The 25,937-nt window shown below is 37.0% G+C and overlaps 1 protein-coding gene and 2 long non-coding RNA genes across 10 annotated transcripts in view; 2 read left to right on the top strand and 1 right to left on the bottom strand.

Annotated features, from left to right (window-relative positions):
* COBLL1 (cordon-bleu WH2 repeat protein like 1) overlaps positions 1 to 25,937 on the bottom strand; it is a 78,710-nt gene that overhangs the window by 14,152 nt on the left and 38,621 nt on the right. For 6 of the 8 annotated variants that reach the window (XM_085066596.1, XM_085066597.1, XM_085066598.1 and 3 more), the window contains exons 2-9: positions 23,100 to 23,279; positions 16,244 to 16,445; positions 15,084 to 15,312; positions 13,446 to 13,484; positions 12,476 to 12,570; positions 12,114 to 12,353; positions 3,974 to 4,118; positions 2,962 to 3,030 (exon numbers count right to left, since the gene is read on the bottom strand). In XM_085066596.1, the coding sequence (XP_084922722.1) occupies positions 2,962 to 3,030; positions 3,974 to 4,118; positions 12,114 to 12,353; positions 12,476 to 12,570; positions 13,446 to 13,484; positions 15,084 to 15,312; positions 16,244 to 16,445; positions 23,100 to 23,279 (1,199 nt within the window). Of the gene's footprint in view, positions 1 to 2,961; positions 3,031 to 3,973; positions 4,119 to 12,113; positions 12,354 to 12,475; positions 12,571 to 13,445; positions 13,485 to 15,083; positions 15,313 to 16,243; positions 16,446 to 23,099; positions 23,280 to 24,420; positions 24,442 to 25,937 lie in introns of those variants that run through there. The other 2 variants (XM_085066604.1, XM_085066599.1) reach the window with 2 other exon arrangements.
* LOC146434709 (uncharacterized) lies at positions 7,272 to 11,457 on the top strand. Its single transcript, XR_014853488.1, has 2 exons — positions 7,272 to 7,591; positions 9,889 to 11,457. It is a non-coding gene; the product is annotated as an uncharacterized LOC146434709 (long non-coding RNA).
* Positions 16,441 to 19,084, top strand: LOC146434708 (uncharacterized). Its single transcript, XR_014853490.1, has 2 exons — positions 16,441 to 17,188; positions 18,847 to 19,084. It is a non-coding gene; the product is annotated as an uncharacterized LOC146434708 (long non-coding RNA).

Raw genomic sequence — 25,937 nt, 5'->3', positions numbered from 1 at the left:
ATTGCAAGGAAGAACTTACAGCAATACTGGCAATATACTGTTGCCTTATTGCTTATATGACCTATACGTAGTTCCACAGGCAATATAAATTGCATTTCTACCTGCTTATAACTTATTCTCTCTGAACATTAGTCATTAGGTTTTAAGTAGCCCTAAACCAACATTGCTAGAGCCTACAGGGTGTCACTGTGAAGATATATACATGTATATACACACACCTGATGACTGACATGCCAACTGCAAGTCTCCTTTGAGCAGTAAGAATACCCTTTGCCCAGCAGAGAACAGGCTGGTGTGTTCTGTGAGCTCTCATGCTCGTAAGCACCAGAGCTGGAAAGCCTGACTACATCATGCAAATCTGCTCTTGACTCTACAGTCCTTAACAAGGTGCTTAAGAAATACTGTAACCAACAGGATTATATCAAGGGATTTAGTTGACGGAAAGTTTTTTAAAAACCTCTAATTTCAAAATTTGTTTTGAACACTGTTTTACCCTCTTCCCTAGAAAAAAATAAAGACTAAGCATTAATTAAACTTTGGGAAGGTGAGCAAAAATCATAGTTGATAAAGAGAATTGTTGTTTATAATCCAAAATATTCATATTAATTCTCTGTCGATGTTTAGTCTAGTAGATGTGTGCCTTCAATTGAGTTTTGTCAAGGTACAGACTGTTTTTATACCATGGGAAAACTGTCATTTCACAACAGAAATGTTGCCTAATCCATACTATATAACTACACTAAATGTATATGTGTCTAAGTAGTGCATAGCTAACACACCCAATTGAACATTTGCAATGGTTCATTTTAGGGCAAAAGATAACACTTGATTTGCAGCTTAGGTTTTTTTGCTTATTTGCTGAAGTAGCACTGCATAACAGAACTACTCTGGAATGCCAGTCACAGCCAAACAAAAATTCACAACGATTCCCAAGAAGCCTGACAATCAAAGCAGTATTAATCCAAATGGAAAGAAATCCTGGGTTTTTGTAGTTAAAATTATGTCCAACTTTACATTTAAAGAGACACTGAACTATTTTATCCATTTAAAACAATACCTAAACGTGGATAATTTTGAGACCAGGAACAGGAGAAACGTACTGTATCTGATTTTGCTGCAGGTTAATTCTGGTTCTCACAGCACAAGGGGCTTTGCTAAAAGGACCCTTTATACACAGGCCTCACGACAGTTTCAGAGATGCCACCAGAGAGCAGCAGTATCCCATGAGAAAAAAAGGAGGCAATGAAACTGTGCTATGTGACTTGCATGTACATTTTAAAAAACTGCACTATGTTAACTCGTCAGCAAAGGACACTACATGAAGACACAAGGAGAGCTAGAGGCTGAAGATTGTCACTAACTGCAGAGGTAAATTGAAGGACTCAACACAGACTGCCCTAAGCCCAGGGAGGATGATTACATTTTTCTATTTCTTTCCATTACAGCTTAAATTAAAATATTTAATTACAGAACTCAAATGCCTAAAGCAGAAGTTTCCAAATATATGGTAAAACAAACAAGCCATTTCTTTGAAGTTCAGATTTGTTTATCTACACAGCACTTGGACATTAGAATGATGGGAAATGCAGAAATTCTAGCACAAATCAACAATCTTATGATAGAAACAAGTACAAGAAAACAAAAAATCTTGATTCAAAATCACAGTATGATAACCTTGCTCCATTAGACCTTAGACCCATTACTGTAAATAGATAGTTTTCAACATACAAAATTCAGTACTAATAAACAAGGCACTTGTAATAGATTATTCTCATTCATCCACTACAATAGCTAGGACAAAGAAAGGTTACAATTTCATTAGATCTTCAACTTCAGACTCCACAGTACAGGTTCATACTCCCATTTATTATGTTACATATTGTTTCTACATAATGTCTTTTCCAATTATTTACATAAATTGCCCTAAACACAAACCAAGCCCAAATTTACTGATTACTAATCTTTTCCCCTCCCCTTTGCCAGAGACCTAGCATCCTAGCAGATGACTTTTGCAACTCTTGTTGGTACATTTGTGTTTTACTACTCCAACCAATTTGACTGGAACACTGGCATCCCAAATAAAACAGCTGGAAAACTAGTTAAAAATTTCTGTCAACTAGCATGGAGACAGAGTGTTTAGCCTTCTATAAAGACAGTGGCACTCCACAGTCTTAGCATTTATACTTCATTCTTATGAAATGCACTGAAGAGTGATTTTTCCAGACTGCACTGGCACTGATTAGTCTACAAGCTTCTACAAATTTTAGAAGACTTCTAGATGTTGTATCTTGTAACTGAACCCTACAGTCTGGTGCTTACAAACAACAGTATTTCACAGTACAAACTGCATAAATTAAAAAAGCATTATGTTCAGCAGCAAAATAATTGTATTTTAAACAGCTATACTTTCATATATCACATTTTTCCCATAACACCCAACAAATAATTTAATGTACAAACAACTATTTATGCATTCAGTTTAGATTTACAACTTATGTTTTCAAAGGCTGTTCAGATGCCAACCAAAAGGCAGGCACAGATTTGTTCCTGCCCCTAAGTTATGCAGGTCAAGGGCAGCACAAGGCATGGTTCTAAAAACAAGACTGGGCTTTAGCTTTGAAAAGCTTGTTACAAGGTACAAAAAAAAAAAATCATAGAAATTCTGGATATTTTTTCTCTACAACTTGTGAGGAATGAGGGAAAACAGGGATAACGCTTTGTTTGTTAAATGTAAAGCACAGACACCAATACAAAATATATCTTGTATTTGTTTCTGTAGACAATGAAGTATATTTATTTTAGAAAGCCCTGTTTTTACTTCAAAGGAAAACTTAATTGATCTAAAGTACTAAAATTAGTTCTACACTTATGACATACCTATAGTATAGTAATTTATTGCTATGAATTGTCACAGCTTGCTATGATGTAAATTTTACCAATACTTTTGTAAAAAGAACCAACCTGTTTCAGGCTGCACATCAGTGGCTCTTCCTTCCACTTTAGTTGAGGCTGACTCTGTTGACTCTGTTACTGCAAGAAGTGAAGCAACAACCTTTACCACCTCTCAATTTCTGAACCCATAGAAGTTCTAGATAAAATGTCAGACTGGCCATACAGACTAGTGATTTCTTCAAGAAGCTCCTCTGAAGCAACTAGTGCTCATCGTCACATTTTCCAGATATTTAAACCCAGGTCTTTTTGAACTGGAGAATTGAATTTTTGATCAAACACAAGATTTACAAAAAGACAATATTAAACTTTCTCTAACATTTTGCTAGTCAGTCCGTTTGCTATTATACCCTCTCTGATCCAGAGAAGCTGATCTTTTCTGCCCACCCCAAACGGTCCACCTGAGTAACATAAACATAATTCTATACTTAACCTAACTATAATTCATTTGGATTTGTCCAGGTTTTTTCTGATCTTGATACTCTAAATACCTCTCTTTCTCATACTTGTGGGATAATAACGGAAGACTGGTGAGGAGGATTGTAAACACGCTCAAGTGACTTGCAGTGGGAGAGCAAAGCCCCAAATATATGATAATAATTGCTGCTTGATCTCGTGTGTTTGACAAGTGCAACACCTGTGTTCAGATAACATAGGCCTGTGACAGACTTTCAAGGTATCTTATCAAACATGCTGGTGATTCCTGCCCTGCTGTGGGAAAGTTCAAAGCACAGGGGTAAATACACCTGTGTGAATCCCTGACACACGGGAAGGGAGCAGGTTTGGCAATCCTCTGGCATGGACTGAGCTCTGTGGTCCAAGTGTGCTCCCCCTTGGGTGCCTCTGCCCAGGTGCTGCTCCAAGGCTTCCCCAGTCGGTGAGGTAACAAAAATAAATGTACTCTTTGCATCCACAGTTTTGTGGTTGCTCACTGGAAGTTCTTATCTCATAAGGTGGCATTACTTTAATGTTTAGCCAGCTATACTTTCTGTTGCCTTCCAATTAAACAGCATAAAAAGATTACCAGGCTCATTACTGCTTTCACTTTGATCTTCTGTTGCTCTGGAGGGTGGTGAGGGCGCCTTGCGCTTCATCCTGCGCAGAGAGGAGTTCACGGAGGCAGTGTCACTGAGCGGCAGGGAACCTTTCCGTACCAACCCCACAGGCACCTGCCAAGGGAGACAGGGCAGGAAGATTATTAGCAATCAGTGGAAAACAGCAAAATAGCTCCAGTAATTATTCTCCGAAAGTATTCATAATATACATTTGGGAAAGAGAATGTATTACCAAACGTATTATGTTTTTCATCTTAATTCCTCTGAGGAGCTGTTTTAAAAAAAAAAAAAAAAAAAGATTTTCTCAAGTAATTGAATATATTCACAGAGGGGCAACATAGAGCAGTAAAAGAAAATCAGTTGTTACATATAGTGGAAAAGAGAATTTGAATTCTTTTATGCCCAAAGGCTATTCTACAAACCCAAAATAATTATTTTCTAAAAGTAGCTAAAATCATTGTGGAAAGAAGTTTGAACTACACCCCACTGCAATGACATAACACAATATTTCCTTCTCCATTCCTTCAAAAGCAGTCCTAATTGGCCTGTATATATAATTAGTATGAACTCCTTTCCCTCCTTGAATACCTGAACTTTCATAGAAGTTTTTTGAATGCCTGATTTCAAAACTTATCAAATACAACTGGCTTATAATATTTAACAATGTTCAATTTGATTAAGTTGAAAAATAATAATTATAGTACCTACTGATGGTACAGCATAGTAATGTCCTCATTATTGTAGCAAAAGTAAAAAAATACTTCACAAGTTATCAAAACCGTTAAAAACTGGACAAAGGATACCTGCTGAAGACCTCATACTTTTATGATGTAGCAGTCTAATTGCATTTAAGTTGTTTTAGAAACAAATTCTCTGTCTCAGAAAGCCAGTAGCTCTAAATTTGTCTGCCATTCCTAACTGTGGTTTGTCTTATGCTGAAGAAATCTGATCCACATCTCTCAGGAGGACAATGTTCAGGATCCCAGCAATAAAGGAATACATTTTGGACACAGCTGCCTATCTCTGTAGTGGTTCTGATTACTATCACCTGTCTACTCAACAATATAATAAAATCCAGCAATGACATTCTTTTCTGGCTAAAAGGATCCACACAGCAGCTGGGTGTGGGGTCATCTTCAGAGAAATTCTCTGTGCTTCAATTAACCAGCCCACTTCACAAAGCACAGTATCAAGGAACAAAGAAGGCATAAAGACACCTACATACCCTTGTTTCACTGACAATCCTTTCAAAAACATCAGACAATAGAACTGTTGACCGTGTCAATTTCCATGGAAAAAGATGCTTATCATTTAGAAAGCTACCACTGAACAAATATCCGAAGATTCCACAGTAAGTGGGATATTAAAGACCAAAAGTTAGGGTATTTGGTTGTACACAATCAGATCTATAAAGAAAATTACAACAGTAAAGATACTGGCACAAGGTGTCTGTCAGGCAGTGTTTGGCAGCTCCTGTGAGATCACAGCAGAATACCTGAATGAATGAACAGGGCTGTGAATGAAAAACTATCCTCTGAGACACCCTGGGCACCTGCAGTCATCTGCTTTGTGCCACCTTGATATCAGGTATAACAGATCCACAGACACTGCACTGTAAGGAGCACCACGGCCCAAAAATGTTCACAGTTCTACCCAACCCTCTAATGCCACAGCAAGCAACTCAAACCTTTTACAATAAAGCAAGACTCAAGGATTAAGAGAGAAAACACAAAGCACAAGGTGTAATGTTCTTTTAAGAACACCAGAGGTAGGAACACAGCATTCCTAATTAAAAATACTTGCATACTTGAGTAGTTTTTAAACAAGTAATTTTCTAGATTAAAATGTCACACAACAAAAATCACTTTACACTTTTATAATTTCTTATTCACAGTTCCAAAATAGTTCTTAAAAAGTAAAAATAATTAATAGTATTCAGCCTTTGAATTTATTCAGGAGGGGATATCAAATACAATATTATTTCCCCAAATGAGAGGGTTTTTGTTGCGGCAGTATTTCCTCCTTGCATTTTGGGCAGTCGTGCTTGTCTCCTCTCTGGTAGCTGAGCTCAGGCTGCAGCCCCTCTGCTCTGCACAAAGCCACGTTTCCCTGCTCCAAGGTCTGCAGCTCCTCTGCCCCACCCAGGCTCCCCCAGTGACTCGGCTGGCAGTGAGCTCTGCGCGCACTTGCTCGGCTAAGCAGATGTCACCAGAGTTCCCTGGTGCACACTACAAGTATGTGTGTAGGGGGGGAATAAATGTTCTCAGCATAAGAAAACAAATGCTACTAGAAGATTTTATAATTCTTTCTACTGCCCTTTGCATCCAAAGAAACAAACAATTTGCAAAGAGAGATTTCAAGAAAGTACTAAATGTTCCAGTTAAGGTTCAAGTGTTGAACAGATTTTCTCAGGAATTATTCAACATATGAATATTAAGAGCTTTCAATTCCTAACAAAGGCTGTAATGTGAAAATAGTACTTTAAACAGATGGAAAAAAAATAAGATAATGTTATTAAGACGTATCTGACACAGCTTTGGAATATACATCTGGGTGTTCATGTGTCATACCAACTGCCTATGATAACCGGTGCTTTATCAGTTACATTTAAATTAAAATTATTGTTAGGATCACTAAAGTAATTAACTGTGTTTATGCAGAAACATCAGTGAACTCTGTCATAACTTCTACAACATATGCAGGAGTTCTACTTTTAACACAATACATCCTCATCACCCTGCACCAAGCAAGGACAGATAAGAAAACTTTTTAGTCTCAAATTTGGCACCAAATCCCACCCCAAGCAAATACTACTAGATGCCAGGGCTTCCCAAGTTCCAGCCTCTGTAAGCGGTGACAGACCTGGTGCTTCACCCTTCTTATAATTTCAAAAAGCAAATAAAGGTAGTTAAGGCACAGTAATTTTGCAGCTGCAATGGAAGAAAAAAACTGAAAATCATTTGGCAAAGAATATAGTGGCAGTGGAGCATTTCAGTGTGCTGGAAAGCCTACCTCACATCAAGGTCAGTAGACAATATTTTCATATCACCACATATCACCTCTTTTGTTCCATACACATCTAAGTTTAACAGAGGATATACAGGTGAACTGTATCATGCATGGATAGCAAAGCACATTGCTAGTCACATTGCTAATATTTCTTTCTTCCCTTTGTGTATGCAGGCAAATGTATGTCCAAGGAGTAATAGCAAAAAATACGTATTTTCTCCCACAGTGATTCATGCATTCAATTTCTATTGCATGACTTAAGCTTCCTAAAATACTTAAACTTATCCAAAGTCACACAAAGAAAGTAATAGACCTCTGATCTATTGGAAAGACATACAGAATATATTTGGAGAAGCTCAGCTGGTGATATTCTGTCCAAACAACTGATATGACTCATTTTCTCCTAGGATTTATCTTGCTGGACAGAAGCAAATACAAGAAAGGAAAAAAGTTATGCATTTGAGATGCTGAAAAGTGGATGCATGCAACATTCACCACCAATTCTGAAACATCTTAGAATAATATCAAATGATCTCCATGCAAACTTTCATGTAGTCCTCAGCACTCTCTTCTCCCAGGTAACCCTGACTCTACTCAAAACCTCCCTACTGTCCACAGTGCTCAACGCATCATTGCCCAACTTCTTTAAAGAGCTGGCCATCAAGTTGCAGGCAAGCAAGACTCTGGTGTAATTTCTTCAGCATGGAACTCAGCCCCTACAGAAATCCTAACTAAGCTGTCTTGTGATTGTGGCTAAAAAAATCTTTTCGGAAGTACTTTATGGTTTAGTTGCTTCCCACCCTTTCCCCATTCCCCCATCTCCTTCTTCCTTTTCTTTTTTAAGAGGCAACCTGGAGATTTAGATTTCTTTAGGAGTTATTTCTTTAGAGTTCTTTAGGAGCAATTTGTATTTCTACATTTGAGAAGTTCTATCCATCATTTAAAACTGTAGATGTTTTGACTAAAAATCTCCACTAAATTGTTCCTACCTGAGCATAGTTTATGCATGCTCCTATACAATAACTGTAAAGAGTGTAAAGAGAGAAACATTAATGGCATAAAATGCAGATGTATCAGTTTAGCTTTAATAAATAAAGCAGTAGAAAGAAAATCAGTGATGGCATTTTGGGTATAATCAAATGCTTTTCTTTTAAAGAAGTGTTATTACTACAAAATTGCAACCACTTTTATGAAAACTGTGAAGATACACACACTAAATTATACAACAACACTTTGCAAAAACCCTTGAGAGTCCTCTCTACTTGCAAGTGTATTTAAACTTGCTAGTTCTAAACATGCTTCTGGCAAGAGTCATCTTGCCCAAAATTAGAACTGACAAATAAATGAGGGATTTCAATATTAGAGACTAACATGGTTATTTTTCACCTGATTTAACATAGAAATTCACTGGACATTTAAGCTTACTAGTCATCTTCCAAGTCTCATATAGAAGAATAAGCAAATCATGCTATGTAATAACTTGTAAAAGCTACCCTGACATCTACTGTACTATTTTCTCCCCTAAAAATAGGACCATGTCCCTATAAACTAACTCTATAATCACCTTGAAATGGAGGCAGAAAAAACTCCAACCCTCATACCAGAATGCAATTACTCATACAAAGAAAACAGGTTCATTAATGGGAATGTAGTGCAGTAACTGTAGGAGGTAAACATTAAAACCCTTTTTCATACTGTGAGAAACTGGACTACAATATGTTGAGAATTTGGAAAAAGACAACAGTGAAAACTCTGCTCCCTTAAAGTTGGCTCATTTCACTGTTGTCTGATGCTACTACTTTGACACATTTCTCTCAAAACCAGGCAGATAGTTTAGCCAAGCAAAACTGACATTTCACTTTGTCTTCCTTTTGGATGTCTCAAAAGAGATTTGTCCATAATAGAGCCCATGCAGTAGATCATCCTGGCCCATAGAAGACAAAGTATGTATCCAGCCTGCCAAATAAACTGAAGGGCAGGCTACAGAACTTAGGCATTCTTAAAAGCAGTATGATTTGCAATGAAATACTTCTTGTAAGGCAAAAGGCGATAAAAAGTAACCCCTAAGAAAAAAAAACCCTTCAGTTTTGTAAATTAATTTTATTAGATACTGAAAGAAGAGTGAAATTCCAGACATACTAAATAGGTCAGTGAACACACCAATCAGCCTGGTGAGCAACCTGAGAGAGACTAAGTCCTACCAGCTGCACACACATTTTCAACAGCAGAGAATATGACAGACCAAAGTCTTATATTGTTTACAATTAAATAATTGTGATTTAGTGTACTACTGTACTGGCCTCACTACTGAGAACTGAGTTGGATTAGGCGAGACCTTTTGAGATCATTTGGTCCAACCCTCTGTGACAACAAGTTCTTACACCGGTTACTGCAAGAGCCTGTCAAGGAACATCTCAAACATTTCCAGCAAAGAAGCTCCTACCACTTCTGGTGAGTGACCAATTCCAACAGTCAGTTCTCACAGTGGTTAGTTTTGTTCTTCAATCTGAATGGAATTTCCTCTGGAGAAGCTAATGCCCATTGGTTCCCATCCTGTCACCATCATCCTTGTGAAGAATATATGTCTGATTTCCCTGTAACACCTTCCAGGTATCAGAAGAATGCAACTGGATACTATTTGAGCCTTTCTTCCACTAAAACATTTATTTTCTCCAAACCTTTAAACATCATGGTGGCTTGTTTTCAATCTCTATTTTGAACAACAGGAAACAAATCTGGACACAGGAGTGCAGGTATAGCATAAAATTATTGAGGACACTGGATCCAAGGTGGATGACATGACCAGAGCCCAGCCTGTACTGGTGCTTGGGATTGCTTCACTCCAGACAGAGAAATTCACATACATCTTTTTTAGATCTCATTCAACCTGTCATTGCCTCCCTGAGTGGTGGCTGGAGTACCTGCCTCTCTGCCCAGTTTGGTGTCAACATCAAGTTTGTTGAAGGTGGACTCAATTCCATGATGTAGATTGTTAATAAAGATATTTAACAATATTGGCCATAAAACCAACTTCTTGGGAACTCCACATTACAACCAGTCTGACTTGGAGCCATTATCTCCACTGTTTGAGCTGCAGCCACTTTCTGTCCTATCTTGTGTTTCATCTCTCTGGTTTGTATCTTACTTTTTCAACAAAAAAAATTTTGAGGTAGACCGAGGAAGACTAAATTCTCTTGCTCTTGACATCTCCTGCCACTTGGAGCTCCAGGCTTGATTTTGCATTCCTAAGAGCATCTCTGCATGTCCAATAAGTATCTCTGTATTTCCTTCTGGGAGATCTTCTGTCCCCTTTTATTTCTGTACTTGAGTTCTCTCAGTAGCACATTTAAATGAGACATTTAAAAACATTTAAATGTTTGTTTTTATGTCTACTCCTATTTCCACTTAGGGGAATGGACCAATCTTGTGCTGCAGGAAGGCTGACTCTGAAAATGTGTCAGAACTCTCCCAAGCAGCAGCTTTATTCTCCAAGGAAGTCTCTCACAGGGTCTTTATTAGGAGTTCCCTGATCAAGTTGAGCAATATGTACAATGCCAAATTCATTCATTAGATGATATTTAGTGGAAGGTAGATACCAAAAGATAAAATACTTCACTTGAATTAATAAAATTCAAAGGAAAGAGTAATTATTTGCCCACGTTTAAGTCCAAGCTCTGCATTTTCTGATAAATCACTGTGCAAACAAATTCAAATGAGACAGAAGCCACCTTAAAAATACATGCCAAAGGCCTCTAGTTTTAAGGGAGTTGCACAAAGTAGCACAAAATAGAAAATACACACAAAAATATAACTTGATCTGGACTTCTGTCTTTGTGAGCTATTCAACTTCAGTCAGATCACTTTAGATGAGTAAGAAATGTCAGTAAAAAATAATAAAACTAAGCAAATTTTTGAGTGACAGCCAAGTAGTTGCACATTACTTTTAAACATAATAGGATATTAATCATTTAAAGCATGTTGACACTAATAAGCTATTTTTCAAAAAACTGAATTCAGTTAAAAGACAAACGTGATGAAATTAAAAAAAAGCAAAACAACCCAACAACAAAAAAACTCTCAACATTACTTTCTTACCCTCCCCAAGAGTTCCTTTTACTAAAATTCAAAAAGAAACCTTTGTCTTCTTCAAATGACAAAGCTTTTCAGCAGGACACAATACACAAAGACAGAACTTCTGTTAAACAGTGCTCTCTTGTGGTTCTGTGCATCAGTGAAAGACTAAATCACTGTGCAAAGATAAAGGTAGTCACAGTCTGAAATTTCTCATCTCCAAATTTAACTCAAAATTAATCCCTCAGATTTGTATTTCATTTAGTTCTGCACTTTATTTTTCTAGCACATCCATAACCTCATATCTAAAGATCACCTTTAGATACTGTATTCAGAGCAAAGCATGAAATAAATTTTTTAAAAATGTAACAAATTTTTTAACCTTGATCTTTAATTGGAATTCACAATTCAAAATATGTGCAATACCAGGATAACAGTTGATGCATTAATTGTCACAAATTCCATTGGCAGAATTTCTGCATATTATGGGATATAGGTTACTCAGATATGTAGCCCACATCTCCTAGCTTCAATAAAATACAGCCCTATTTTTAAAATAAAACCCTTACTTCAACTTGCTGGGAACACAATGTTTAGACGGCTCTCCAACATGTCCTCTTTTCTCTACAACATAATGTAAAGAGCAAACTACTCATTATTCTATGTAACTAAAATAGGAATTAATAGGAATATCACAACCCCAATTACTAGTTATAATAAAGGGAGACCACATTTTCACATTTAAACATATAAAGTATTCATCCAAAAGAAGAAAAAGGTCCTTACAAGACCAACTTCTCGTATAAGAAGTTGGTTTTACCTTTTCAAAATTCAGCAGATACTTTGGATATAAAGTTTAAAAGGAATGCATCTTTCAATTTTTATAGTTATTTTCTAGCTAAAGTTTTTAAAAGCAATCACTACACTTTTATTTTGCAATTATTTCAAGCCTCATCATATATTAACAATAGGGCTGAAAGGGTTATTATGTCTGTACTTATTAAGAGAAGTGAAGCAAATGTAACTAACCTGTTGATTCCTATCAAAGCTGTTGGATTTCACAATATCAGATGTAGGTCTGTCTTGGGCTTGTGAGAGTTCCTGGGGAGCACTCTGAGAGTTTGGCATGGGTGGCAAAGGAGCTCTCCGCTTCTTCGGCATTTCAGCTGGCAGAGTGTTTGAGTCATACTGCTTGCTGACAGTGTTAGATCTCGTGATGAATGTTGGCCTTGGCTTGCTCATCAAGGGAGTTGCTGGGGCACTGGCAGCCTTGAGGTGTAGGAAATAATAAGAAATCTAAGTTGCATATACTTTCTGGAAAGCAATCAACAGTATTGATTGCTCAATCGGAATGTTTCTAGAAGTTTTGCTTAGACAAATTTACACCTTACTTGTTCTCTTTTCTTCTTGTTTCGTTGAAAAAAGCTGAAAAATCCTTTGTTTTCTTTCTCCTTCAGAACATCTATGTTTCCAGATTGGTAGGAGCCTAAAATAGAAAACAATAGTTCTAGATGTTATTTCATGCTGAGATTATTTCTTCTGCATTCTTACTATTTCACTGTGTCATAAACCTCCTACGATACACAAAACACATCATAAATCACCTATATTAATAATTTTTCTAGGTGCTGCAAAATGAACAGTTTGCCTACCATCCACGTTCTTCCTGTCCTTTTTAGAACTCAGGACAGATGAGATTCAACTGCTCCTAAAACCTCCAGCACTTAATGCAGCCCACCCCACTTGTCATATGTTATGGTTCATATCACAAAGGTAGTAAAAGGGAAAAAGAGCATCTGACTTTTCAGCTCTCCCTTCCTAACAGCTTAAATTCATGGCAAAGTATGAAGTGGCACAAGCCAGGCCCCAGCCTGCCCATGGTGTGACTATGGGGAAAGATCAGTCAAACACTCAATCAGTGCACACACAACTGCATGGCAGTCATAGTAAAGACAGACAAGCACATTCTCGTTATCCTGCAGAATATATTCCCCTTAAATTGCTTCATTCATGCAGAGGATTTGTAAATCTAATGACTGACCTTTTTTTAATTTTACTAGAATGAACTTCTTAAAGAAATCCCTTTGAATGTACATGTAATGAGCAACAGAAATCAGCAAGTCTGGTACAAGTATCAATATAAACATGACCCTAAATTTAACAAATTGACCTAGGGTAAAACTATACAAAAATACTTTCTATAAAGCTGGGTGTATCCGATTCTGCACTATCATTTACAATACGCACTTAAGATAGGACACAGATATTACTCATGTCAGAGTTAAGCAGATGTTATAATATGAGCAGGTGCTAATGTCCCGTAATTGCTACATTTTCAACACCTATTTCAGTAAATCATACCTTGAAAAGATGGCAAATTTATATCAACTGGTGATGTGGCTACAGAAAGACAAAAAGAAAGACAGAAAATGTGAATCTGAATCAAGGATGCAGTAACAAGCTACAAACAAAGGAAGTCAAGCTGAATCTTCAACATTAGGGGGAAAATTAACAGGGTACTTTGCAGAAGTAAAAGAATGTGTATCTCTACTTCTTAATACTGTAAGTCATTCAAGAACCTGAGCCTGAAGACATGCAACACAGACTGCAGTCTTGTACAGAAGGAGGGAGGCTCCATTTATATTTCTGAAGCAAAGAGAAAAATCAGTATGTAGAATAGTTTGCTCTGGTTTGGATAGTCAGGCAGTTCAAACTTGGAAAACAAAGAGGAATGTAGAATTAAAACATAATGTTAATAAAATAAAATTCAGAGCTTTGAACCTGCCTGCACAATTGAAATGCTGAACTACTTCTTACTAAGAGAACTGAAGAATATCTAAATTTGCTAGCAGGGCACTGCTGTGTAGAAAGCATATATGACCTTGTATGCTCTCCTAAGGATTTTTGGCTGTTGATTCAAATGAAACACACATCATATTGTGCAAAAAGCAGCTTCGCCAGTCTGTGGATGAAAGCAGTAAATAACCAGACAACAAACCAGATAATACACTAGGGGCACATGTAGTCAAAGTAACATGTTTAGGCAAGTCAAAGTATGTTGGTTTCCAGAGTGGAAGAGAAAAATATTTCATTTTTGTTTTCTCTATGGAAAAAGGCCATACTGTCCAAATCTGTCATTTTGCCCTTTAGCAAGTAAACGGAGAGAACTCTTGAAACTGTAACCACCAAACAAAAGGGTTATTTAGGTAGAAAGAGAAGAAAAGACAAACAAAACCCCAACAAACCCTACAAGTTTTAGAGCAGAAATAAAATCAAGCAAATAAAACTGTGGTCAAAACCAGGAGTGAGTCAATCAATATTACTGCTTTCTACACTGAGGTAAAATTTCCTATGAGAAATGTCTAAAATGGAACAAACCACACTCTACAAAATTTTTAATGACAGTACAGTAAACCTATCACCTGTCCAGATGAAGTTAAATCTAGCCCAGGATTATCTGTACAAATATTAGAAAGTTAGTACATTGTGTCCCTGTTTGACTACAATTAAAAAGATAATAATTATTATTTTACAATCTATAAAATTAGCAAGGAGCACTCAGAAATATAAATAAAGACCATCAGAATACCCTAATGTTTTTAAAATTTTAAATAATTTTAAAGAAAACTAATTTCTTCTAAGATTTCTGTTCTTTTCAGGTCATCATGGTGTCACAAAAGAGCTAAGGGTTACAGGGTGCAGTTGGGTTTTTTGGTGAAGGTGTGAGGGAAGGAAAAGAAGGCTTTGTGTTTGAGTATTTGTACTCAGCTACCTCTGCTGGTAGCGAACACTTGGTTAGAGAATAACACTTTTATACACCACTTCTGAAAACAGAAGTCCAGGTACACATGAGTCAGTTTCAGTTTTGTGGAAGACTAATGAAATATATACTAAATTTCTAGAAAACAATTTCAAAAGTAAAAAACCCACCATGTATACATTAATCAAATATTAGGCAATTATCTTTTATATAACAGCGATTTACAAAAGTTGTCTTACCTTGGCTGATATCCATGGCATATAGTTCTCTTAGTCCAAGGTCATTAAGAGATTTTGTCATATCAAGGGGTTCTTGAGACTGGTAACTCTTCAGCAGTAGGGTGTGTGAAGGATCAAACTCACATTTGCTACAGATAACTGGTATGAGTTCTTGAAGGGGTGAATGTGGACTAACTCTTACTACTGTCTTCTGTGTCTTCTTGTAGTTTATCACTACCCTTACTGTTTGCTAAAGAGAAGAAAATTCCAATAAATATCAGCACAAACTCTAAAAGAACTTTTTTTTTAATGCATTTTTACAAAAGCCTCACAGTAATCACAGGAATTCCACTAACAGACAACTTCACCAGTGCTGCAGGTTCAGAAACTTTACATAAGAAACTAAGAACTATTTTGCTATTCCCTTCCAATCAAGAAAAGGACACGTGCAGCAGTCTGTTTTCTCATTCAGCAGTGCCATTTGCCTGTGCAGCAGGGTAGTGCCTGGAGGGAGATGCCTGCTGGGTGACACTGGGCAGCTGCAGCAGTCAGGGGATGAGCCATGAGCGAGTGCCTGAGCACACAGGCATAGGAGGAAGGCAGAAGGGCAGCACAAGAGCTCTCCTGGCCCTCTGTAAGTGCTTTAGATAAATTAAAGATCAGTGTTCTTCTACACAGCAGAAGCACAAAGGTGGAAGGAAAGATTTAGGCAACACCCAGAAACTGGTTTAGTACTTCAAAAGCTCCTGCCCTCTTCAGGGTGTATAAAAAAAGCCAAGTAACAAGAGAGAACAGTATGCATTAAAGGAAAATGAACATATAATCAGAAGGACACATATATCACAGCATGACAGATGGTACAAAATGCTGATTTCTAGTTTGTTCAAGGCTGTACTCAGCCTTACTTCATCTGCAGAATTTTTCAAAAGTCTGATAAGATGTGAGATTTCAATAATATTGTAGTATTTCCTTCTTTCAGCAGCAAAGATGTTTGCTGCAACAAAATGAGATGTATTTTACCTAAGAGAAGCTTATCAAAAAAAGACTAAAGCATTTCACAGAGCTCCAATGTGAGAGGATGAAAAACAGGAAAAGCTGAAACAAGAGGATGAGCTACCAGCTCAATGAGTTGAAAACACCAATGATTCTATTTTCTCAATACGCTTAATTTTAGTTCTCACCTCTGGTATAACTGGAGCAGGTTTCTTCTTATCCATTTGTTTTGGCTTTACAATCACCTTTTCCACTTCAAGCATTCCCACTGGTGTGTTGGGTTTGAATTTAATCTGGCTATTTTCTGCTGATACCAACTCTATGGTATAACTTGATGGATTTAAATGATATTGTGCACAGAGAAAGATCAGCAAGTCCATCATGGGCTTCCTGTAAAAGACAAATGGAACTGTCACAACAGATGACAATTAAGCAGGCTATAACAAAATGTGCTGCTAAACATTTTATTCAAGTTGTCCTTTCCTTTCCAGACTTAAATAGTTACTGCCAGACACCAACTTTAAATATCCTTGAGCTGTAAAACAAAACATAATTACAACCAAAAAAAAGCCAACCCCCAAAAAGCCACTAAAAAGAAAATGAAACCAGTTTGCACAAAAATATGCCAAATACTTGGGCAGAGTGGGAACCTCTTGCTTGTGTGAAGTGAAGCTTTTCCTGAGGTCAACAGGGACATGTGGACTAGTCACCTCATTTGACATTTAGAGGGAACTTTAACAGTGGTGATAAATACACTGTTATTCATTAAGAACAGTTCTTTTGCAAATCTTACCACTTTTATATCCATTCTGAGTTACAAGGGACTTTATTTTCAGAAAGTCTGTGCATTATCCACTTGGAAGAAGCAGGAGAAATGAAGTTTGAGAAAGTCACATTTTAAGGAGGTCTTGCACTACGGATTCTAAAATTATCTAGGTGCTTAATACCAACAGAGTGAAAGAAACTAAGTGACAATATAGTAGGCAAATGCAATTTCTTGAGAAGCTCTGTGTGATGTAACATGTCCTTTCCACAGTGAAGTATGGCAAACAGAATCTGTCAGATGTAGTCAGCACCTGTATGTCTTTGCTCCCTCAGCCCTTACTGAAGAACATGCAGAACAGGGTATTAAGGTAAGCTGAGTATTTCCAGTTGCTACTGAAATATATTTATTAAAGTTGTACTTCAAACAGAAGTGTCATAGATGCTTAAATAGACCAAAAGTAATGAGAGTGTCCTAACTTTGCTTATTGCAAAGAACTGAGTTAGGTTGTAGCACTATCAGATAATTCCTCAGTAATTTGTTTCTGGGTTGGGCAACCATCTGTAAGGACAATTTCACTGTGACTCACTGCATCTCTCAGTTACAACTATGAACAAGGAAATCCATCACCTCCTCTGTCTCACAAGGCTATTATGAAAATAAAAGTGTGTGAACCAATCAAATGGTATGTTGAAAAAATGCTGAAGTGTCTATGAGAAAATTAATACAGGGTTTGGCTGGTATGGTTTTATCAGAAATCTTAAATTCTAGATGTAATCTCATAACAGAGGCAAGTATTCTGGTAGCACAGCCAAACGTGGAAATAGCTTCTACAAAAAACCATCAGATTAAGCAGAATTCTAGATAACAAAGATCATGAATATATTTATATTTAACTTACTACTGTAAGTTAACACAGACTTTTCATACCATACAGTTCTGTAAAAACAATTAAGAACAACTCAATGTCAAAAATTACTGTGAACACTGAATTTTCCCCCTCTTTAATTCACCCTAGAATATCATTTCTGTTTCCTTTCATCTTAAAGGACAAATGTTCCATAAGTAAACTGTCTTCTGATTTCTAGCAGCAGGGCTGGACTCTCCGGTGCACATGCTGCACTTTCAGAAGATGGAAACTGCTTGAACGCTGACAGATATAGTTACTACAGACTTTTTTTTTTTTTCAGAGGAAAGTGTCTGCCTACTTAAGTGGTAGGAGAACACTTGCCTCAGGAGACAAAGTCAGGAGTAACAATAAAACAAACAAAAAAAAATATAAATGGTACTCCAGAGTGTCAAAAAGCAGTTATCAGATGGTCTGAAGAGATACAGGAAAATGCAATATACTCCCATGCTTTCATCGAGATGATATATAACAGCCTGAGGAATACCATGCGAAATGCAGAATAACTACTCCTTCCTCTTCACATTGCTAAACCAGAAAGTTTATTTCAATTCATCTCCTGCATATAGCACAACCTGCTTCAGTTACAAGAAAGAAGGAGCAAATACTCCCTTTCTTGCACTTCTAATCCCCAATAAAACAAGTACATCCATCCCACCCTAAGAAGAAAAGGGCTGCAAGTGCAGATCTTGTCTTTCCCTCATCTCACTGGGAGCAGAGCAGGGCAGGGCCATGGAGCAGGGAGCCAGAGCAGCCTGCAGACACTACTTCTGTAGTGACCTTTCTGGTTATGAGTGTATCCAATGAGTTACTCGTTACTGTTCTTCTAGTGAATTTTTATACACTGACTGGCTTTAAAACCTACCCTTCAGTTACTGGAGAAGAGTAAGAATATCAAAGATGACCAGGGTGAGAACTGACAAGCAAAGATCCCAGAAAGCCATCTACAGAAATGCACCACAGTGACAGGGGGAAGCCCTCAAGTTAACCAGAGTCACCATAGTGACTCAGAGTGACAGAATGATAAGTGAGAAACAGCTGCTCACAAACAACAGGTACATGCAAATTAGTACATGAGAACAGCAATTCAGTGCAAATTTGCTTTCTATTGATACTTCCAGAAATGACCTGCTTGACTGGAGGATGATGGACTTTAAGTCCCCCCCACTCCACTGGAGGCAAGACATTTTCAACAACTGCTTTAGAAAGACATCCCTACAGTGATAAAAAAACAAACACGCTTTTCTTGTAATCACGTCCTCCAAAACTTGTAAAACTCTTCTTTGTTTTTTTTTCTAACTTCAGTAAAATGTTTATTTGCAACTTAACTTCATTAAATTACACTAGGTTTTCTGAAAATCTCTGATCGTAAAAGCATTTACATATTCCTGCAGACCTTTATCTCTCATCTCTTTTCTTCTGGTTATTCCTACTTGACTAAATAACAGTTAAAACTACCTAAAAGTAGCCTCCCATTACATCACCTAACTGATAGTTAAAGCTGAACCTTCACTAGAATGTATCAAAGCATGTTATGTTTGTAAGCAACAGTGTAAAATGTCACTTCAATTACTCAAACTGTTTAAAGGGACAAAAAAAGCATCAAATTGCCAAACTCCTCTCCAAAAACAAGGGCTTGAAATTTGCTACTTAAAAAAAAGTTGAGATTCTAGATTTCTGATACAATCAAACTTTAGGAACAATGCCTTCCCATCGTGAGACTTGGAGTAAGCACCATCAAACAAAACTCTCTCAATAACCACCAAAGTAAAAGTATCCCCAGGCAGGGGAGGAAAAGGAAAAAGGAAAAAGGAAAAAGGAAAAAGGAAAAAGGAAAAAGGAAAAAGGAAAAAGGAAAAAGGAAAAAGGAAAAAGGAAAAAGGAAAAAGGAAAAAGGAAAAAGGACCTACACACAGTGTGGTTTTCTATAGATCTCCTGTTACTTAATTACAATGGTTTCATGGCCTTCCTAGCAAAAATATTTACTAATCCTATTCTCTAAAGAGAAAAAGACACTTGTTTTCACACAGTACAACAAAACCCACCAAAACTCCCAGAATTTGTTACTAACAAATTTAAGTACAATATGTGTTGAAAAGTAGAGCAGCATCACAAAGCTTGTTATTCAGCAGCTAGCTATAGAGAGTAAACCAACAGTTTATTAAGAATATCCTAATGAATGGAAATACTCAAGAATGGATCAAATGAAACCTCACAAAGGACTCTTATAAAACCAATTCAGCAGAGCTAAGGTCTCTCTAAAAGGCATCTGAAACTGAAGCCCCAAACATACTACCCTGTAAAACTGTTTTTTGAGACACCATTTACAAATTAAATGTATGTCATTATCATATTGGCCCTTGAAATTGCTAAGTTAATTTACTGATGCATACAACTGAAACTAATTATACAATTTCAAGAAAAGACTTTCCAGCTCATCATTTATTCCCTGTGGGTAAACAAAAAAACAAACTGATCAGGCTGCAAAATAAAAATTCTTCAAATTGGGTTTCAGTTTTTCTACTTCTTTGGCTGCAAAAAATTCTTAAGCTCTGTGCTATTAAATCACTCTGAAAAATGTTCCAATTAGAAAAAAGCAGAACAAAACAACCAACAAAAAGCTCCCCTCATTTTTCTATTCCTTCTTCAGAACAGTGTACCTTCACTGCCTACCACACATTGCTCTTACCACACTTGAGGTGGTGGAGTGGTCTTTGTTTTGAAGTAACTGTTTGCCTGGTATCCCCCTTCACAAGTTCTGTTGTTATTGGAGTGCACATGTCCCTGTCATATTCTGAAGAGATTAACTGAATCCCTAACACCAACTGCTACAAAGTAGAAATTGGTGTTGAAGCTTAAATAAAACACTCCACCCATTCCTGAAGGTTCAAAGGGAGGAACAAGTTATTTCAGTTCTTCCTCCTCCCAATCTTTCACCTTAGTTACTTTAGATCAAACCAAGAATCAAAAATTCTTCTCTTATAATCTTTTTCTCTAATTCTTCTTTTGAATTTCATTCTTATCCCCCTTTGCCTACTTCTACATACTCAGAATTTTTATCTCACTAATACCTTGCTTTGTGCTACATAGCTCTTGCTATCCACTGTACCAAAGCAGGGAGCAAACCACATGCTCCTTACCCAGCTTAATCAAAATAGAGAAGTTTCTTGTAGTGGACTATGGGATTTGAGCACATGGCTGTTAAAACTCACCATTTTGCTTTTTCTAGTATGAGATTTAAAAGGTGTTCTCTCCTTGGGACCTTTAGAGCTGCTCACCTCCAATTATGAATAAGCAAAGAGGCAGAGTAACAATTTGTCTGTTTATGTCATTTCTAGAGGGATCTTTCCTATTTGTTCACAATATATGACTATAAAGACAGAGCAAAGCTAGAACTAGTTTGAAATATGTTTCGCAGTGGACTGCAGGTCCTGCACATCTCCCCTCATTCTGAGTGAGCCTTGCAGTGCTAATATTGATTTTTATTTGAAAGACAGTCACTTATTAAATCAATCACATGCAGTATCTTGACTGAAAAATCCCATAACTATGGAATAATAAAACTGATTGGAGAACGAGTGCACTTCCTGATAAGCCTGTAAGGCCTGTCTTGAACACTGAGTAATTACACACAATGTAATCTGAACAAGCGAAGATAGATGCAACATTCCTTTCTGGCACTTTCTTCTGAGCAAAGCATGAGAGAGGGCCCATGGTACTCATCAGCATGGACAAAGGGAGCAAAAACAAGAACGAGAAGTTCCTGACAGTGTACACACGGAGACTCACATCTAAGAAGTTTTAAAAACAGAGAAAGGCATCATATTTACAGACTGCAATATTCCTTGCTATGAACACCCGGAAAAGAACACCATACAGCATCAAGTAGTCATAAATTATTTCAGAAAATTTCTTCTGAGAAATAAAACTTCACATTTTAGTTATCCTGAAAATCACAGAGTCGGGGGGATGTGTAAAAAGACCCATTGCAGCTCAGTGATCAAGGTGGTATTTGATGTCTAAGCAACCTCATGAACTCCAGCAAATGACAGTGTGCAAACAGACTCAAGCCAGACTTTCGATCTCATTAAGAAGCAGGTAAAAGCACACATTTAAACTACCTGGTTTGAATGAATAAGTAAGTTAGCCTGCTTGCTGTCAGTAGCAAAGGGCCGTACACTAACACAAGGACAATATTCAGATCGGTTTATTTCCACTTAGAATGGCAACAAACTGGCATCCAAATTGCTGTGATCCATACACAGCCTTGCACAGGAGCCTTCTTAGTTGACCTACATTTTAAGCCCCAGAATTTATGATTTCAACTAACCAGTAAAAGTTTAGGTCTTTCTGAACTAAAGGTGACTTGAGAGTTACAAGCACAATTCATCCTACCAATTAACAGTCTGAAATACACATTTCAAACTAAAACCAGCATAAGCAAAACATAATTGTTAAAAGAAATCTAAAGGTGTAGCTATAATTTTTTTTGAAGCATTACGAATTTTGTCTGAAGTGATATGTTTTCTGAGGACTGCTAGTAGTCTAAGGGTAGTAATGCTGAGCAAGTGCCAAACACATAATTTTGTACCCAAATAGGATGAAAGAACTTTTCTTTGAAAAGCAAAACTTATGTGGGAAAATTCACTGAATCATACAAACCAACATTTTGTAGAGATTTTTAGTGACTAGAAAATACAACAGGTGTGGCTACACATACAATTTTTGAGATTTCAGAATCAAAAAAAACCCATCTTCTGAAATTGTAGGTAAATGTTTAAAGCAGATGTTTCCATATCTACCCCAAAATCATAGTAGAATCACAGAATCACTTAGGTTGAAAAAGACCTTTGAGATCATTAAGTCCAGCACTGGCAAGTCCACCACTAAATCATGTCCTTAACTACCACATCTACGCATCTTTTAAATACCTCTGGGGATGGCAATTAAACCACTTCCCTGGGATGCCTGTTCATTTTGCTTGTTAAACCCTTTCCATGAAAAGTTTTTTCCTAATATCCAATCTAAACCTCCCCTTAGGCTATTTCCTCTTATCTACCACTTGTTACTTGGGAGAAGAGACCAAACCCTACCTGGTTACACCCTCCTTTCAGGTAGCTGCAGAGAGCAGTAAGGTCCCTCCTGAGCCTTTTCTCCAGGCTGAACAACGCCAGGTCCCTGAGGTAAACCTAATCCAAACCCCCTAAGACTTGTGATCTTGACACTCCACTTCACTGCTCTTCTTCAGACACACTTTATGTTCAGGCTTACACAAATCACGTATTTTACTGAATGATTATAACCTGGATGAAGACTGAAGTGAACTTGATCAAAAAAAGAAAATTAAACAAAAATATCATTCTGTGTGACGTACCTCCCATTAACTGTAGTATACTTGATCACATCTCCCGGCAGGACCACTGACAATTCAATATCTTTATCAATTACATTCTCTTTCTGTTCCATGATGAGGTTGGTTGGTTCTGTGTTGTCAAACGGAGTAACAGCAAGGGACTTTGTTTCAGATGGAGGAGGTGGTGCTTTAGATTTTCTTCTGAAATAAACAGATAAAAGTTAAAAATCAAGTATGCATTTATACATATGATTCCATACTGACAAACTAAGAAGTTTCAAAACAGAAACTAATGACACTTTATTCCTTTCTAAAGTAATGTGCACAACAAAGGGATAAGATAATATTTTAAAAATACAATCAGTGGTGACAGAAGACAAAACACGCTCAGGTATCCATCACAAAAAAAAAAAGAGAAGCCCAAAAACCATCAAGCCAAAAAGAGTTTTCAAATGTACCATAAAAAAGTAAATTATTTCTGGTGAGTTTTTTTCCTCCCTTGGGTTATGCAAAGACCCTATTTGTGCATTCTCCAAAGAGATTTACTGGATTAGTATAAACAGAAATATTGTACTATGCACTATGAAGCCAAATTGCACTACGAGTGTGCTAAATATAGGATAGATACTTTTCCTCCCCAACTTATTCTTTTGGTTATTAAAATTATTCAGAGAAATCCTATCGGCTCTACATTATTTAACTTTTATACAGTAATAAAGTAACAGTATAACCAATTCTGTTCTGTTGTAATATTTCTTGACATTTCTGTCACAATACGCTTTCATATATTCCCCTCACCTATGCTGATTTCCTCTTTTAATTTTCCTGATACCCTTTCTCATGTTAGTGACCAGGGAGTTTACTCCTGAATACAAGGACTGATCACTAAATAAGCTGCATTTATTTCACTTTAAAAAATTTCTAAAACAGGATAAAACTCTCTATATCTCTTAATATATGTATGTTCCAGTAAATTCTGAATGCAGGACTCTCATATCCTACAATATGTCCCGTTATTTAAATAACTCTCCAAAACTAATAGATTCGGAAGGAAAGGAGCATTATTAAGAATTTTACCATTAGAAACAAAACCAAAACACAGTCACAACGCATTACCTCATGAGAGCTTTCAAATTTCTTATAAACATTCTTGAATGGAGCCACATTCACAAAGTTAAAATACATACCAAACATAATACACAAAGGTTCCAAAAACATGCTTGTCATTTACATGGAGCTGTACCAAAGTTTGTTTATTTTAAACCGAACAAAAGAAATTAATTCCTATAATTGTCTTACAGAATTAAAACAAAAAACCTAGGACGCAACTTAAAACACACACCTTTCTGCGGAAAACAAAGTTTAAAGTCACTCACAATGAAGAACAAACAAGGTCCAGGGCAGCATTGCAAACTTTAACAAGGCTTCACATGACTGATCTCTTGCTGAAAGTGCTTAGAGTTTTGAACTTCAGAACTCTGTGCTGAATAATTAACTATTCACAGCCCCTTGGAGCTAATCGAGAGTACTCACAGGCCTCCAAAAACATTGAATGAGGATACATATTCAAAATTTGTATCTCTGCTCTCGATATTTTAAATTAGTTTGGTGTGCTCTATGTGCAATTCTAGATGTGCAACATGAGCTGAAAATTTGACTTTACAGCTTGCCTATGTTGTTTCAGGGTTACATGAATGTTGCAAAATGTATGAATCAAACTTCTTTGTACTCCTCCCCAGCTTCTTTGGGGGTTTTTCTGCAAGATTTTTAGCTTTCATACAACTGCCAAATACAAATTAGCTAGTACGGAGCATCAATACATTAGAAATTAATAAAATCCAAAAAACATAAAAACTCATCCTATGACATTAATACCAAAAAACCCAAAGTGAAACAGTACTGCTTGTCCCCCCTTCTTTACTATTTCTTACATCTTTAACTTCAAATGACTGTTAAAAGCTATCAGAGAATTTAATTTTTGAAGAAGTGTCACAGAAAGATTTCTGGTCAAGCACCACTAGTGGATTCCATTGCTCATTAGTAGAAAAATGCAATTTTATCACTGGAACTCTACTATCACCAGAGCGCTTAATAACGCACGGCAATAAATGTGGTTTATTCCTACAGTGTCTAGCTTACACTGTAGAGAGCTAGAACTCACCAAATACTCTTATCAAAACACATATGCAACAGTTGTAGTTCCACGTATTTATGAAGAACACACACATGGGTCAGGCAGTCTAACAAAGCTGCTGAAGCCTCACATGCCCCAGTGCAGAGCCATTTACCCCACCCAGCTCTAGAAAATCTGACTATTTTTATGGTTAGTTGTGCTTACGTGTTCCACCACACACAAAGGAGAAAATTCCTAAGCGTACTTTCTCAGAAGCCATGCCAAGTTTTTTGCAGCCTTTTATTAAACAACACAGATCCCAATGCTTTCATTTTCATTTGCAGATGTCACGTCTCTTTTATTCTTCAGTTCTCACCAATTCTCTCATCTCTCCTTCTTAGCCCAAAGTACTTGCACTTGGTCTTCCAGCTTTTTCATTATTTGAGTTTGTGTCCACCTTACCAGAGGAGCAGCTGCCTGACAGGCAGGCTGGGCTGCACTCCCAGCCCCAGAGCTGGTACTGGACATCAAGAACAATTCAAGTGACCATGATTACATAAACAGGTGATGGTGGAAATACACTTGCAGGGGTAGTTTGTACCTACCTACCCACCTCTCCCTACTCTGCAATTCGAAGAAATTCGAAAAAAAAACGAAGCCAATGAAAGCAACTTTCTCACCGAGCCATCCTCCACACCTCATTTTATCCTAACGCCAAAAGTAACTCCAAGTCTATACCATCATTT

Source organism: Lichenostomus cassidix, chromosome 7 (genome assembly GCF_008360975.1).
Source record: "Lichenostomus cassidix isolate B80296 chromosome 7, HeHo_3.0, whole genome shotgun sequence".
In the NCBI taxonomy this organism is placed as follows: domain Eukaryota; kingdom Metazoa; phylum Chordata; class Aves; order Passeriformes; family Meliphagidae; genus Lichenostomus; species Lichenostomus cassidix.
The sequence above is the reverse complement of the archived record's forward strand: the minus strand, read 5'-3'. Positions and strand labels throughout refer to the sequence as shown.